This window comes from Pseudorca crassidens, chromosome 18 (genome assembly GCF_039906515.1).
Source record: "Pseudorca crassidens isolate mPseCra1 chromosome 18, mPseCra1.hap1, whole genome shotgun sequence".
Taxonomy (NCBI): domain Eukaryota; kingdom Metazoa; phylum Chordata; class Mammalia; order Artiodactyla; family Delphinidae; genus Pseudorca; species Pseudorca crassidens.
The window spans coordinates 80,003,766-80,018,670 of record NC_090313.1 but is presented as its reverse complement, the minus strand read 5'-3'; the positions used below and the strand labels follow the sequence as shown (position 1 = coordinate 80,018,670).

Genomic DNA, 14,905 nt, shown 5'->3' with positions numbered 1-14,905 from the left:
GGATGCTTATTTTTCCACTGTCTGAGTATACAATAATTCATTCAACAAAATACTGTTTTTTTGTTTGTTTCATTTTTGGTTTGGATTTTTTTTAATAGGTTATTACTGATTTTATTTTTTAATTGATGTACATTATGTATGTTGCAAGTGTACAATATAGTGATTCATGATTTTTTAAAGTTATACTCCATTTATAGTTATTGTAAAATATTGACTATATTCCCTGTGCTGTATAATATATCCTTGTAGCTTATTTTATACATAATAGTTTGTACCTCTTAATCCCATACTCTGTTGATTAACTGTTTGCATTTATAAAAGTACTGTTAGAGACATCTTTGGACATTTATTTGTTTTCTAAATATGTATTAAATTCAAATGCAAAGTTCAGTTTTGTACACATTTAACACTTTATTTTAATTCTAAATTAACTGTAAGTTAAGTTTACTTTCTTAATGGTGCAATTTTGTTTGACACAGGCAATTAAATGTAAGCTGGCCTATATTGAACCATGTAAAGGGACACTGCAGTGGTCAAAAAAAGCTACAGAAAAATTTCAAGAAAAGACTCAAGATAAGTTTATGACATGTTCAGTCATTAGTAAGCTATTTCCATTTTTATTTGTTGCTGTATGATCATAATTTTAAATAAGACTAACATTATGGGGCTTCCCTGGTGGCGCAGTGGTTGAGAGTCCGCCTGCCGATGCAGGGGACAAGAGTTCGTGCCCCGGTCCGGGAGGATCCCACATGCCGCGGAGCGGCTGGGCCCGTGAGCCATGGCCGCTGGGCCTGTGCGTCCGGAGCCTGTGCTCCGCAACGGGAGAGGCCACGGCAGTGAGAGGCCCGCGTACCACAAAAAAAAAAAAAAAAGACTAACATTATGATATAACATTTGTCAGATCATATAATAAATTCAATGTGTCATCAGTATGAGTAGTGAGAGAGAACATTTATTGAGAACTGGGGACAATGGAATAATATCTTCTGCAGGCTCTAGAGCCTAAAATCAGTACATGAGGCAAAAATTTCCATTAAAGATCAAGTCACCCTCAGCATGGCCCTTTGAAAGCCGTAAAGCAAGGAGTTAGCTTCTCTTGTTTCTCTTTGCTTTTGTCCTGGGTCTCTGTCCCTCATCTTGGAGTGATGGATGCTAAGGTATAATTTGCAAGAAAGTGAGGGGAGATGGGACATAACTGGTAAATAGGTTTTTTTGTTTTTGTTTCATTCTACTTGAGGAAGTTTAAGTATAAGCGCTCGGCATATTTTGAAAAAAAGTTGCTTCTTTTTTGGAACAGTTTGGGTCTGAGATACACAGGCTGAGCGCTAGCCCACAGTTTGGTAACCCAGCAAGTTTAATGGCAAAATCTGATCTGAATTTACATGAAGATACAATGCTATATGTTGTATTGATCTTCTTTACAGTGAGATATATTCCACTTCAGGATAGTCATGTTCGCTTCTGAGCTGCTGCCTCAGAATTGCTGTGGGTATTACAAAATAAGCAATATATGTTCTATATAGCTTTTCTCAATTTGAAGACTTCTGAAACATGTCTGGCCCCAAGGGATTTGGATGGGGGATTTGAAAGCTGTTACTATCTGGGATTTTGATCTTTTCCAAAGCTGTGACCAACGTGGCTGTGTTGGTCTTAACAAGTACTAGTGCAGGATACACATGAGCATGTTTACTTAGGGTTGACTTAAGGGACTTCAAAAGGTACTTTTTACTGTATCCATTTTTTTCATTTTCATCATACTCCCATCTAGTAAACCCAAAATACCATGAGATTATTAGCCTGTTTTACAAGGGAATTGAAGCTTAAAGATCAATTGCTCAAGGCCACATAACCTAGAAATGATTGCATATTTGTGTTAATTTATTCACTTTAACATAAGACATTGTTCTGACGTAGTAGCTCTGTTGAAGAGGAATATGATGGTAGAAATTGTACCCTTAGTCTATAGAATTTTTATGTCTGGATTCTCTGATATAAACAGTAAGTTAAGGGCCTCTTAGTCTTGAGTAATCTCCACTGATTTTGAGCTGACTTTAATGTGCTTTAATTCTGCTTCTCAGCTTTCCTTTTGGTATTTTATTCTGTTGGTTTTTAGCTCTCCCTTTAACGTCTCCTCCCGAGGTTAACCCATGAAGACAAGACCTCCTGGGTTTCTCTCTTGACTCCCCCTTTTTCATTCTCAATTACTTGTTATACCAATAATATCTAAACACAAGTTGTAGTGTATCTTAACCTAGATAATTTGATTTAAGGAATGCCAGAAGGCCCCACCAGACCTAAAACATCTTTCCCCATTAACCTGCACAGTGATGAGATTAGTATACATTGTTACCTTACAAAGCAAGAGACATTTAAATTTTAATTAGGAGCAGAGCAGGGAAGATGGTGAAGGTACAGCACCATGGGAAGCTGGCCCTGTGGAATAAAGAACTTGTGCATGGGCAGTATGAAATCAAAGCACTAAAGGGAACACAAAAGATGGAAAGTGAGGAGATTAGAGTTTACTGAGGCTCAGAGTTGCTTAGCTTTTTGTTTCTAGATAATTTATCTGGTCTGTTAAAAAAGTAGTGAAGAATGATTTTTAAGCTCTTGAAAAATAGCTTTCTAACATGTATTCTTACAACTAGGTAATATAGGATGTTACTGCTGGTAATGAGTTATCTTTTTATTTGGAATCATCATTCTCTTAGCACCTGCCAGCTACTATTGTATAGAAGTATAGGCATAAACCGATCTCAGTGCATAGAACTGTGTGTTTCCTAAAGAAATTCCTCTGTCGTTTATTCAAATGCATATTGAGCAGGTTCTCTATGCTATGTACTATAAATAAGTAAATAGGCACACGAGGTGTAACTTTACCCTCAGCTAACTCCCAGTTTAGATTAAGAAATAGACCTAATGGTTTGTCCTAAAAACAGAAGGACGGGGAAAAATTCCACTTAATGCTCTGGGTTGAGTTTTTGTTGTTTTAAACTTTGTGCTGCTTTTTTTTGTTGTTGTTGTTTGGTGCCATTCTTATAAAAGCTGTAAAACTTTGCAAATAAGCACTGGCCTGAATTAACTTTCATTCATTTCTTTTGTCCTCTGGAATTTGGCAGAATCCAATAAAACAGTTTAAAAACACAACAGAATGCTGCTTCAATAAGTATATGTCACTGTTTTTTCTGGATCTAAAAGCTTTAAGCTGCTTTCGGTTCATTATGGAACAGTACACAATAACCTAAAATGAAAATTTTATTAACATTGGCAGTTCTTTTATGTGTGAAAAATGCTACTTTTACCCCTAGGGAGAGACTGACATTATGCAAAATGAAGGAAATTAAGTTCTCAGGTTTTTAAAAATTGCTCTTTAGTATATTTTGGGACATATTTGTTTCTTTCCCCAAACTAGTCTTAATGGTTTTACAGAAATTCTGGAAGACAATGTGCTCTTAGTTGAGCTTTTCGATTTTCATGGTGCTCCTGGAATGACTCCTACCAGTATTAATGACCAGCTAGTTAAAGAGGGCCTAGCATCTTATGAAGTAGGGTAAGTGGACCTGTAAACTTTTATTTTTACTTCATATGTAACACTTCACAAGAAGGGAAACTGGCATATCATTCCCCATTGATTATCTGCTTAGGCTATAGACTTGGGAGCTTTTCCCTGTTAATGGGTCAGTAAAAAGAGAAGGAAAAATAATTGGAGTCTTTAGTCTAGTGGGAATAGAGTGGCTTTTTCCTTCATCTGTAAGGGATTCTACAACAACAAGAACGGCTCCTGGAGATGGAGGGTGCTTCTAAGAAAAGGAGACTGGCGTCTTATTCTAGGTGGGGTGTCTGCTTAGGTGCCTCCTGAACCTTTGTGAAGAGGATCAGGAAGAGAAACGGCAGGGTCGAGCGTGAGCATCGTGGCAGAGAAGCCCATGTTCTCACCTGGAGACATGTGGATCTTTCCTGCGCTCAGGTAGATACTTTCAGAGAGACCCAGGCTTGAGCTATTGTGCTGAGACCCAGGCCAGGCCAGTGGTTGAGGTGACCCCAGAATCAGAAGAGCAGAGCGGTGCTAGGGAGGGTGGGAGGGTGTGAAGTCAAGACACAGCAGTTCTTCCACAATAGTGACTTGTGCATTGGGGTTGGCCCCTGAGGGGTCTTCTGAAGAACTCCCTCGCACAGCCATTAAGAAAGCCAATATTTGATAACACCCACACGTGATGCCTGCCAGGGGAAGCCAGAGGAGCAGTGAGGAGACACCCAGCAGAGGCCTGCAGTGACGTGCTCAGCGTGTGGTCTGGCTCTCCCCCCACCTCGCCCCTAACAAGGGAGGAACGGAACTAGTAGCAGAAGAGAGGGCCTGCCCTTTTTCACTATAGGTCCTAAGCGAGGGAGGGAAGGAAAGGAGAGGAAACATTCAAATGTATTGGACTGAGTTTTCTTTTTTTTTTTAAGTAGGGTTATTGAGATATATAACATATACAATAAGAAATTCACCCTTTTTAGGTACAGTTATGAGTTTTGATAAGTACATATAGTCATGCAACCATCATCACAGTCAAGATGCAGACTGTTTCCATCACCCCTCAGAGTTCCCTCTGGTGCCTTCATGTAGTCAGTCTCCTTCCGCCACACCCGGTCCTTGGCAGCTCCTGATCGAATTTCTGTCTCCATAATTCTGACTATTCCACAACTTCATATAAATGGAGTCATATAACATTTTGCCTTTTTGTGTCTGGCTTTTAAAACATCGTTGCTTATTGTTATTGAAATATGAAAGTTGTTTATACATTCTAGATACAAGCCTTTCATTAGGCATGTGCTTTGCAAATATTTTCTTCCAATCTGACTTCCTAAAGTGTCTTGCAAAGAGCAGAAGGGGGACTTCCTTGGTGGCGCAGTGAGTGGTTAAGAATCCGCCTGCCAGTGCAGGGGACACGGGTTCGATCCCTAGTCTGGGAAGATCCCCCATGCCGCGGAGCAACAAATGCCGTGCGCCACAACTACTGAGCCTGCGCTCTAGAACCCTTGCGCCACAACTACTGAGCCCGCGTGCCTAGAGCCTGTGCTCTGCAACAAGAGAAGCCACCGCAGTGAGAAGCCTGCGCACCACCACGAAGAATAGCCCCCGCTCGCCGCAACTAGAGAAAGCCCACACGCAGCAATGGAGACCCAACGCAGCCAAAAATAAATAAATAAATTTATTTATTTAAAAAAAGAAAAGCAGAAGGTTCTGGTTTTGAAGTTCAGTTTGACAATGTTTTTTCTTTTATAATTCAGGTGCTTGTGTTTAGGTAAGAAATCTTTGCCTAACCCCAGGTCATAAAGGTTTTCTCCTGTGTATTCTATAGTTTTATGTTTCATGTTCAGGTCTGTCACCCTTTTTATTTTGTTAGATAGGCTTTGTTTTCTGTAGCAGTGTTGGGTTCAGAACGTGGAGCGGAAGGCACAGAGTTCCCGTACACTTCCTGCCCCACGCAGGCACAGCCTCCCCACCATCATCACCCCCTAACGTGTTGTGTTCGCTGGTATCAGTGAGACTGTATGGACGTGTCATAATCATCAAAGTCCATGGTTTATATTAGTGTGTATTCTGTGGGGTTTAACATACATAATGACTTGAAGCCACCATTATAGTATCATACAGAGTATTTTCACTGTCCTAAAACTCTGTGAGAGCCTGTTCATCCTTCCCTCCCCTCTAGCTTCTGGCAAGCACTGATCTTTTTACTGTCTCCGTAGTTTTGTCTTTTCCACATTGGAATCATACAGTCTGTAGCCTTCTCAGATCGGCATCTTTCACTTAGTAATATGCACTTAAGGTTCCTCTGTGCCTTTTTCTGGCTTGACAGCTCATTGCTTTTTAACACTGAATAATATTCCATTGTCTAGTTGCACCACAGTTTATTTACCCATTCACCTACTGAAGGACATCTTGGTTGCTTCTAAGTTTTGGCAATTATGAAGAAAGCTGCTGTAGAGATTGCGTGCAGGTTTTTGTGTGGACGTAAGTTTTCAACTCCTTTGGGTAAATACCAAGTAGCACAATTGCTGGATCCTATGATAAGAGTATGTTTAGTTTTATAAGAAACCGCCAAACTGTCTTCCACAGTAACTTCAGTGTGCGTTCCCACCAGCAGTGAGTGAGGGTTCCTGCTGCTCCACGTCCTCGCCAGCATTCGGTGTTGTCGGTGTTCTAGATTCTGGTGGCTCTAGTAGATGTGTAGTGGTGTCTCATATTTGGTTTAATTTGCATTTGCATAATTCTTACCTCACACTGTACACAAAGGCTAGCTCAAATGGATTATACTCTTAAAATTAAGAGCTAAAAGTAAATTTCCAGAAGAAAAAAGGAGGAAATCTTCAGTACAGTGGATTGAGCAAAGATATCTAAGATAAGACACCAAAAGCATAGTCCATAAAAGAAAAGAAATGATAAGTTTGTCCTCATCGTATTTAAAACATGTACATTTCAAAAGACACTATTAAGTAAGTGAAAGACAAACAACAGACCGGGAGAAAATACTTGCAGAACGTATCCTATAAAGGACTTGTTTTTGGAATTCCTAGAACTCTTAAAACTCAATAAGAAGACAGTCCAACCAAAGAAAATGGATAAAATATATGAACAGACATTTACCAGAGAAGATATACAATTGGCTAATCGGTACATGAAAGATGCTCAATGTCATTAATCATCAGGGAAATGCAGATTAAAGCCATAATGAGGTACCATTTCTCCCCCACTAGAACAGCTGTTATACATAAGACAGACAATTACAGATGCTGATGAGGACGTGGAGTAACCCTCATTACTGGGGGACGCAGAACAGCGTGTAGCTCTTTGGAAAATGGCTTGTGGATGTCTCAAAATTTAAACATAAAAGTACCATAAAACCTAGCAGTTCCTCTCCTAGGTATCTACCCAGGAGAAATGAAAACATATATCCATACACAAACTTGCAAGCAGTTGTTCATAGCAGCACTATTCATATTCTAGCCAAAAATTGGAAACAATGTAAATATCCAGTGACTGGTGAATAGACAGAACACAGTATATTCCTACAGTGGCATATTGTTCAGCCATAAAAAGAAGCAAACTGACACATCTACTTCATGGATAAACCTCAGAAATTTTTAAAAAATATTTCTTTATTTATTTGGCTGTGCGGGGTCTTAGTTGCAGCACGTGGGATCTTCTTTGCGGCATGTGGCATCTAGTTCCCTGACTAGGGATCAAACCCAGCCCCCCGGAACTGGGAGCACAGAATCTTAACCATTGGACCACCAGGGAAGTCCCTAAACCTCAGAAATTTTAATCTAGGTAAAAGAAGCCAGAAACAGGAGATTACTAATTGTATGATATGTCCAGAAAAGATGCAGAAAGTAGATTAGGGGTTGCCTGGGGCTAGAAGTGGGCACAAGGATTAAGGGTAAATGGACGTGGGGGGTCTTACGGGGGTGTATGTGTGAAAATGTTCTAAAACTGATCGATGCTGGTGGTTATACCATTTGGTAAAGTTACTGTCATACACTTGAAATGGGTGAACTTTTTGACATCTAAGATACACTTCAATAAACTTTTTTTTTTTTTTAAATAGCCCATTAGCTAATAGTCCTTATTGTTCAGTTACATAAGCGAGAAATATTTACAGGCTGACTTGTTATGCTGTACTCAGTGGTGAGTAAGGTTGGTTTGTAGTAGGAAAGGAGATGGTCAGTCTGACCTTTCAGTACGATAAGAGCTGTGCAAAGGGTAATTACGGTGCTGTGGGGGAATCCTGGAGGGCTCACCAGTGGAGCTCTCACTTAAGCTGAATTCTTTAATACAACCAGGAGTGAAGGCCTGCATTCAGGAAAAATATGTGTGTTTATGTATTGTTAGTATAGTCACACAGCTAACGGACAGAAAAAAAAGGTACTAGTGGCTGGTATGGCAGGAGAAACGCAGAGACTAGATAATTGAGGAACCTCAGTCACTGAGAAGTAAATTACAGTACTTTTCAAACACTTGAATGTGTTTGCAGTTTATCCCTTGAAGAAAGGGGAGCTATTGAAGGATTTTCAACAGAGGACTGAGAGATTTGCATTTTAGAAAGCTGTGTCTGATGGCAAGTTTTCAAAAAACACCTGAAGATGGAAAATGGCTAGATCGTGAAACATAAAGGGGGTGAGCATCACAGGACCCTGCTGCTCATTGTAGGTGAGAAAGAGGAGGGAGTTGAGGTTGACTCAGGATCACTGACCTGACCACCAGTGACTGGTGACACTGTTCCCTGAGAACAGAGCACAGGTTTGTGGGGAGAGTGAAGGCAGCACCCGCTCTGGGTGTATTGGTGTGAGGTCCTGTGGCTAAGAAAGCAGAGGGAGAATCTCCAGGCAGCAAAAGCATTGTGCAGCGGTCGGGAGCTGTGGGCCATGCCCTCAGCCGTGGGACCGCAGGGGTCGCGTGGTGAGAGTGAGGAGCGGGCGCTGCAGCGGCTAAGGAAGGGGGGTGAGGGGAGAGGCAGCCATGTCTGCTCACCCTTGGTGCTCAGGCTTGTGCCCGGCAAGGGCAACTCCAGGTCTCCTGGGTCAGCCTGAAGTTTGTACCATTTGGGAGACCCCATTTTGAGAAAAAGAATGCAAAATTATAACTATAGAATTTAAAAAACAAAAGTAATATTTATATAGGCTGGCAAAAGAAATCAACAAATTACAGATTTTCAAAAGTTAACAAATACCACAAATGTTAGAAAATTCAGACTCATCTGTAAAATACTTTCTTTTTTAGCTGTATACTGATTACCACATGAAATATCAGATTTTGTGATATCCCTATGGAGAGAATAGAAAAGTAATCCAGTCTTTAGTGTGGCTGATCGAAATTTGTTTATTGGTAATTTTTTTAAAGTTTTTTAGAGCCATAGCTCAATTATTGGTAATGTCATGTAAATTTCTAAAATTAATTTTAGGAGAATCTATTATTTCTTTCATGTATTATACATATATTATGTATATACATAATATTCAAGATACTTCAAGTTTTATTATAATGAATCTTTAATACTGTTTGATTTGACATTTATTAATGTATTGATTTATGATTTAATTTGTTTATTAACAGGGTAACCCTATTTCTCGTCCAAACTGGGACATGTTAAAGAATGAAAGAGAAGCACTGTTATGCCAGAAAAACAGGTGTACAGTGGCTCAATTACTTATTACACATAGTGGTGCATTAGCTTTGTATTGAACCTTATGTTTTCATATGTGACACTAAGGTTGTGGGAGCATTTCTGGAACCCACTGCTGCACCAAGATGGCTAGCAATAGTGTAACTCCACAGGATGTGTCGTGAGCCACAAAACTGTATCCCACTAAATACAAACTAAATGTGTCTCCAACTCAGCTTCCCCTTAGCCACCCCAGAATGCTTTGGCCAACATCCAAGATGAGAAAAAAAAGGACAGGAAAAGTGAGAGTGGAAAGAGCCCATGATCTTAACTAATTGCACTTACAGTATTTACTTTTGAAAATTTTATAAAAGCACATTGCTTTGCCCCTCCCAAGGTACCAGTTTTCATAAACCACCTCTGCTGCTCTGGCAGCCCAGCCAGTCTCCTTGCCCTTCCACACCCGGATTGCCGATTCCTGAGGACTGCAACCAGTCCCACTGTTTTCATAGTATCTATTGCCTGTCCTCAAAGTAGAACATGAGCTTCCCTTGATCAGTGCGTGCCCTGAGCACCTGAGGCGTAAGAAGAAAAGAAATGTGAAGTTCCACAGTCTAGTCTGTCGGGCTCAACTATATCATATACGCACACCATCCTTTATAAAATAAAACAATGTTTCCCAAATATTCTGGTGCCTGTCTACCTTAAGGTTCATGTCATGTCCTACTGCTTTACTATGTCAAAGCTACATGTTTTCTTTTGGTTTCTGGAATGCCTCACTAACTTCTGCTTGTCCTTTTAAAATCTCAATTGAAATGTCATTTAATCAAGAGAAACCTTCTCCAACTCACAGACTGGGTTAGATTTCGTTGGCCTATGCCCTTGTTCTGTATAATTTATTTTTTGTGTAATTATGTGATCTCTCAGTATCACAATAGCATAAACTCCAGGAGGACAGGAACCCTGCTTATTTTGTCCACTGCCATATCTCTGGGATCTAGCATTCTTGGCTCACAGTATGTACCCAGGAAATATTAGTTGAATGAAAGAAATGAGTACCTGGGTCTAGAGCATGGAAGAGAGACCTGGTTAGGTGATTCAGATGGCAAGTTAACATACACATAATAAATGAGTCCATCACTTTCATCAATCATCCCAGTCTTCCTAGGTGAAGATGCAAGTCTGAGCATTATCACTTACAAGAGAGAGAAGTTAAAAAAAAAAAAAAAATCGGGAACCTAAAACTAAAGAAAAACCAGGAACCAAAGAAAGAGAACATTTCAAGAAGGAAAGAGTAGCTAGTTTAGGCTCGGAGTAGATGTTGAGTAAGGACTGAAAACTGTCCATTAGATTTAGAAGGAAAAATTGTTAGTCTCTTTGGTTAGCAAAATCTCAAGCTTATTGTGAAAGAACTTAAGTTTTTTCCTTTAAAGAAATTTTGACATTATTTGTGATTAGAATCTGAGCTAATCTGATTCATTAAACATTCTAAACACTTCTGTAATTTTGCTTATTAAGATATTTTAAAATAGCAGTTGTTTTCCACTTATATTCTCAGACAGATGGATACTTTTTAGTCAAGGAGAAATATTAAAGTCACCAAAAAAAAAGACACTGAATAGTTCTATTCCTTTGTGAGTACAAAATATCAGTGGGAAATTGTGTAATTATGAGCACGCTTGGTATTTTAAACTGTTTTTAAAATAGAAAGTTTGGCTTTTACTTTTCCTCTTTGTCCTTTGTTAATCATTAAGAACTCTTTTTAAAAAAAAGACTAGGGCTTCCCTGGTGGCGCAGTGGTTGAGAGTCCGCCTGCCGATGCAGGGGACACGGGTTCGTGCCCTGGTCCGGGAAGATCCCACATGCCGTGGGCCCGTGAGCCATGGCCGCTGGGCCTGCACGTCCAGAGCCTGTGCTCTGCAAAAGACTAAAATTTCTGTTAGTATCAAAACTGCAAAGCAGTGACTCGTATCTAAAATCATATTATTCATCTCTAGATCTAAGCAAATACAAACATAAATATTTTGCAAGCTACTCTTTTTGCTAATGGGTTTTGTTATTTTTCAGATACACCCTCAAAGATAATTCCAAAAAGCATACTGAAGTATGGGATCCTTCTCCAGAAGAAATTATTTCAAATGAAGTAAACAACTTAAATCCTGTATTTGCAAAATCTCTACCTAATGAGGATCTGCAGTCACTTTATTATAAGGAACTGCCTGTGTACATCTGCAATGTAGTGTCTCCTGAGAAGATTTATGTTCAGTGGCTATTAACAGAAGACTTACTTCATAGGTATAACATTCAAAGAAAACATTGTGTGTGTAGCTTTATTCTTCTTTCTGTATTTCGTTTCAAAGATCTAGAAGTCATAAATGCAGAATTTTAAAAGTACAAAATTATTTCAGCTAAATATTCACTAAAAAACCAGTTAAAAATATACAAATAATATTTTTACTGGTTATTTTCACTGTGTTAGGGTTTATAAATTCCACAAATGCTTACTGAGTGCCTATTATTTGACAGCCAGTATTATAGGTGTTGGGGATACAGTGCTAAAAACATGGACAAGCTTATGCTGTCATGGAGCTTAAATTCTAGTAGAGGGAGTGACAGTGAACAAAGTATTCAGTGCAGCAGATGATGATGAAGACGAGAAAGATCAAGCAGTGGGGGAGGAAGACCTCACAGAGTCAGTGACACTTGAAATGGACCCTGAAGGCAGGGAGGGAGGGAGCCATGAAGATGCCTGGGAGAAGCTCACGTCAGGCAGAGGGAAGAACTAGTTCCAGACCCTGCAGTGGAAATGTGCTTGGGTGTCCAAGGAAGAACAAGGTAGCCGGTTTCTTTGGAATAGAATGAGGGAGGGAGGACAGTAGAAGACAGGGAGTCAGGGAATTGTACGTCACAAGAAAAGGTTTCGAGAGTTAACATTTTTTTTCTTTACATAGTTTAGGAGAAAAGATGGTCTCTGCTTATGAAAACTCAAAATGGGAACCTGTTAAATGGAAGAGCAATATGCACTGTGCTGTTAAGATCCCAGATGAAAATCAGTGGCAAAGGGGCCAGATCATCAGAATGGTTACAGACACATTGGTGGAGGTAAATGCAGCATTAAGAATATAATCATGAAAGTGAATGCATTTTGTATTTTCATCCAATTTTTATCATGCTTTTCAGTTTGCAAAAAAAAAATTTTTAAGCACTGTCTTTCCATAGACTTAATAAGTTACTGTTTTCATAGGTCTTGCTGTATGACGTGGGTGTTGAACTAGTAGTGAATATTAACTGTTTAAGAGAACTTCAAGAAAACCTAAAGACCATGGGAAGATTATCTTTGGAATGCTCTCTTGTTGATATAAGGTAGTTTTTAGCTGAGTAAATTTTCTCATTATTGAATATGATTTTAAATATGTTTCTTTTTGGATGGATTCTTATCAGTTTTGATTTTTCTGACATATTCTGAAATTTTCATAAGATCTAGTTGATCTGTCTAGTTAATTTTAAGGTTTTAAGCAGGAAAGAAGAACTTCCCTAGCACTCCAGTGGTTTAGACTCTGCACCTCCACTGCAGGGGGCGTGGGTTCAATACCTGGTCAAGGAACTAAGATCCCACATGCCGCATGGTGTGGCCAAAAAATTAAAAAACAAAAACAGGAAAGATAAAAATATGAAGTACATAGTAAACTTTGGTGGTATCTAGAAAGAATTCAAACTGTTAAAAAAAAAACCCTTGAGGCACACAAGCAGGTAGAAATAAAAATGTATTTCATAAGCTTAAAATTGCATGGATAGCTAAAAATGTGTAAATTACCAGAAAGAGTGAATTAGGATTCTGGGAAATGGCAAGGTATAATTGTAGAGTCTGCTAGAATCCTACCATAAACACATAAACATGGATGCAAATCTGCAGACTGCATGGACAACATCTACAACGAAAGTAGGCAACACAAGCAGGTGGGGTGCTCCACAAACCAGACCCTGTGGTGTCACACTTGTGGGGGAGGATGGAGAGGGAAAGCTGCCTGGGGTCCTCAAAGGTCTGAAAATAGGAATTGGCAACAGCATTTCACTAGAGCACATGGGCCAACTTGAGAACAGCAACCAAAACTGAGACGCAGGGTGCTCTTTGTAGTTCAATGCGAGAGCTCTGTGACAGGCCGGTGTTTCATGGTACTGAAGCCTTCTTAGCCACACAAGCTCTCTTCCAGGACCCCCAGACAGAGGAGAATCTGCTGGGAAGAGAGCCTGATTTGAGCAAGGCAGACTGTGGGGCAAAGGAAAGAAAAGACGCAGATAAAAGTAGAGAGCAAGGTATGAAGCCATGTTGTCTGTCACTTTGGGAGAACGACACAAGTCAGAGTTCCAGAGCCATGAAGCTCGGAAAGCAGTTGTGATCCCCCCGTTCTCCTGAAGTACAGGAAATTTTACTTCACTTAAAACATTAGTGAAAAGAAGGATTACAGTCGAACTCCTTACAAATTATTATGAGAAAAGAGAATTAGGAGCCAAATAATATCCCTAGAGGCAATGGAATCCACGAAAAAGACAGGCTTACAAAGCAGTAGTATTTCAAAGTAAACTAAAAAATTCAGAAAATGATAGACACTGTGAAGAACAACATAAAATAGAACTAGAAAAACTCAAATAAGATTGATTACAGAAAAACGAAGATTTGAAAAGAGATGATAGCACTCAGGAAGGAAAAGAAAATCATATCAGAATGTAGACTAAACTGGAAAAAACACAAAGCAAATAAGTAATAGAAAATGTCTTAAAGAGAAATACAAGGGACTTCCCTGGTGGCACAGTGGTTAAGAATCCAGCTGCCAATGCTGGGGACACGGGTTCGATCCCTGGTCCGGGAAGATCCTACATGCTGCAGAGCAACTAAGCCTGTGCGCCACAACTACCGAGCCTGCATTCTAGAGCCCACAAGCCACGACTACTGAGTCCGCATGCCACAACTACTGAAGCCTGCATGCCTAGAGCCCGTGCTCCGCAACAAGAGAAGCCACCACAGTGAGAAGCCTGCACACCGCAACAGAGTAGCCCCTGCTGACTGCAACTAGAGAAAGCCTACGTGCAGCAACAAAGAGCCAACGCAGCCAAAAATAAATAAATAAGTAAACAAATAAATTTAAATAAGTGTTTAAAAAAAGAAACACAAGATCAAAAGAAGGGCAGATGTTTTTAATTTAAAAATCCAAAGGATTTAAAAGAAAACAAAAGATACCTAGACGGAGACCTAATATACATGTAATAGGAATGTCAAAGAACAAGACTAAAAGAAATAGATCAAAACAAATACTAAAAACCCAATTCAAAAAAGTGTCCCTAAAATACTGCTTTAAAAAATACATTGAAAAGGCGCACTGCCTATCTTGGAAAATCGGTTCAGGAATGCCAACACTGAGAGATTATCTAGTAAAATCATTGATTCACGAGAGATATAAAATAACATTGTCATCATCAACACTTTATGCCAGAAGGTAAGAGAGTAACATTCTAAAAATACTCAAAAGAAAATGGCAAGCTGTGGGTTTTATATCCAGCCAACTGACTTTCAGGTATTGGTAAAAAGACCACAAAATACTGATTTCATCACTCAGGGGATATTGTTTCCAGGAACGGTCCCTGTAAGAGAACAAGTTTTAGGTAACCAACGAGAGAGATTTTGACATAAGAATTGTGGTGAACATTACATTTATTTTACCAAAAGAACCAAGATTAAATGATAGTTATTAGGAAAACAGTAT

General features: G+C 39.4%; 1 protein-coding gene across 4 annotated transcripts in view; it reads left to right on the top strand.

Annotated features, from left to right (window-relative positions):
* RNF17 (ring finger protein 17) overlaps positions 1 to 14,905 on the top strand; it is a 110,846-nt gene that overhangs the window by 57,529 nt on the left and 38,412 nt on the right. For all 4 annotated transcript variants that reach the window (XM_067713866.1, XM_067713865.1, XM_067713864.1 and 1 more), the window contains 5 exons: positions 480 to 600; positions 3,427 to 3,547; positions 11,214 to 11,441; positions 12,098 to 12,248; positions 12,391 to 12,509. In XM_067713866.1, coding sequence (XP_067569967.1) covers positions 480 to 600; positions 3,427 to 3,547; positions 11,214 to 11,441; positions 12,098 to 12,248; positions 12,391 to 12,509 — 740 coding nt within the window. The remainder of the gene's footprint in view (positions 1 to 479; positions 601 to 3,426; positions 3,548 to 11,213; positions 11,442 to 12,097; positions 12,249 to 12,390; positions 12,510 to 14,905) is intronic.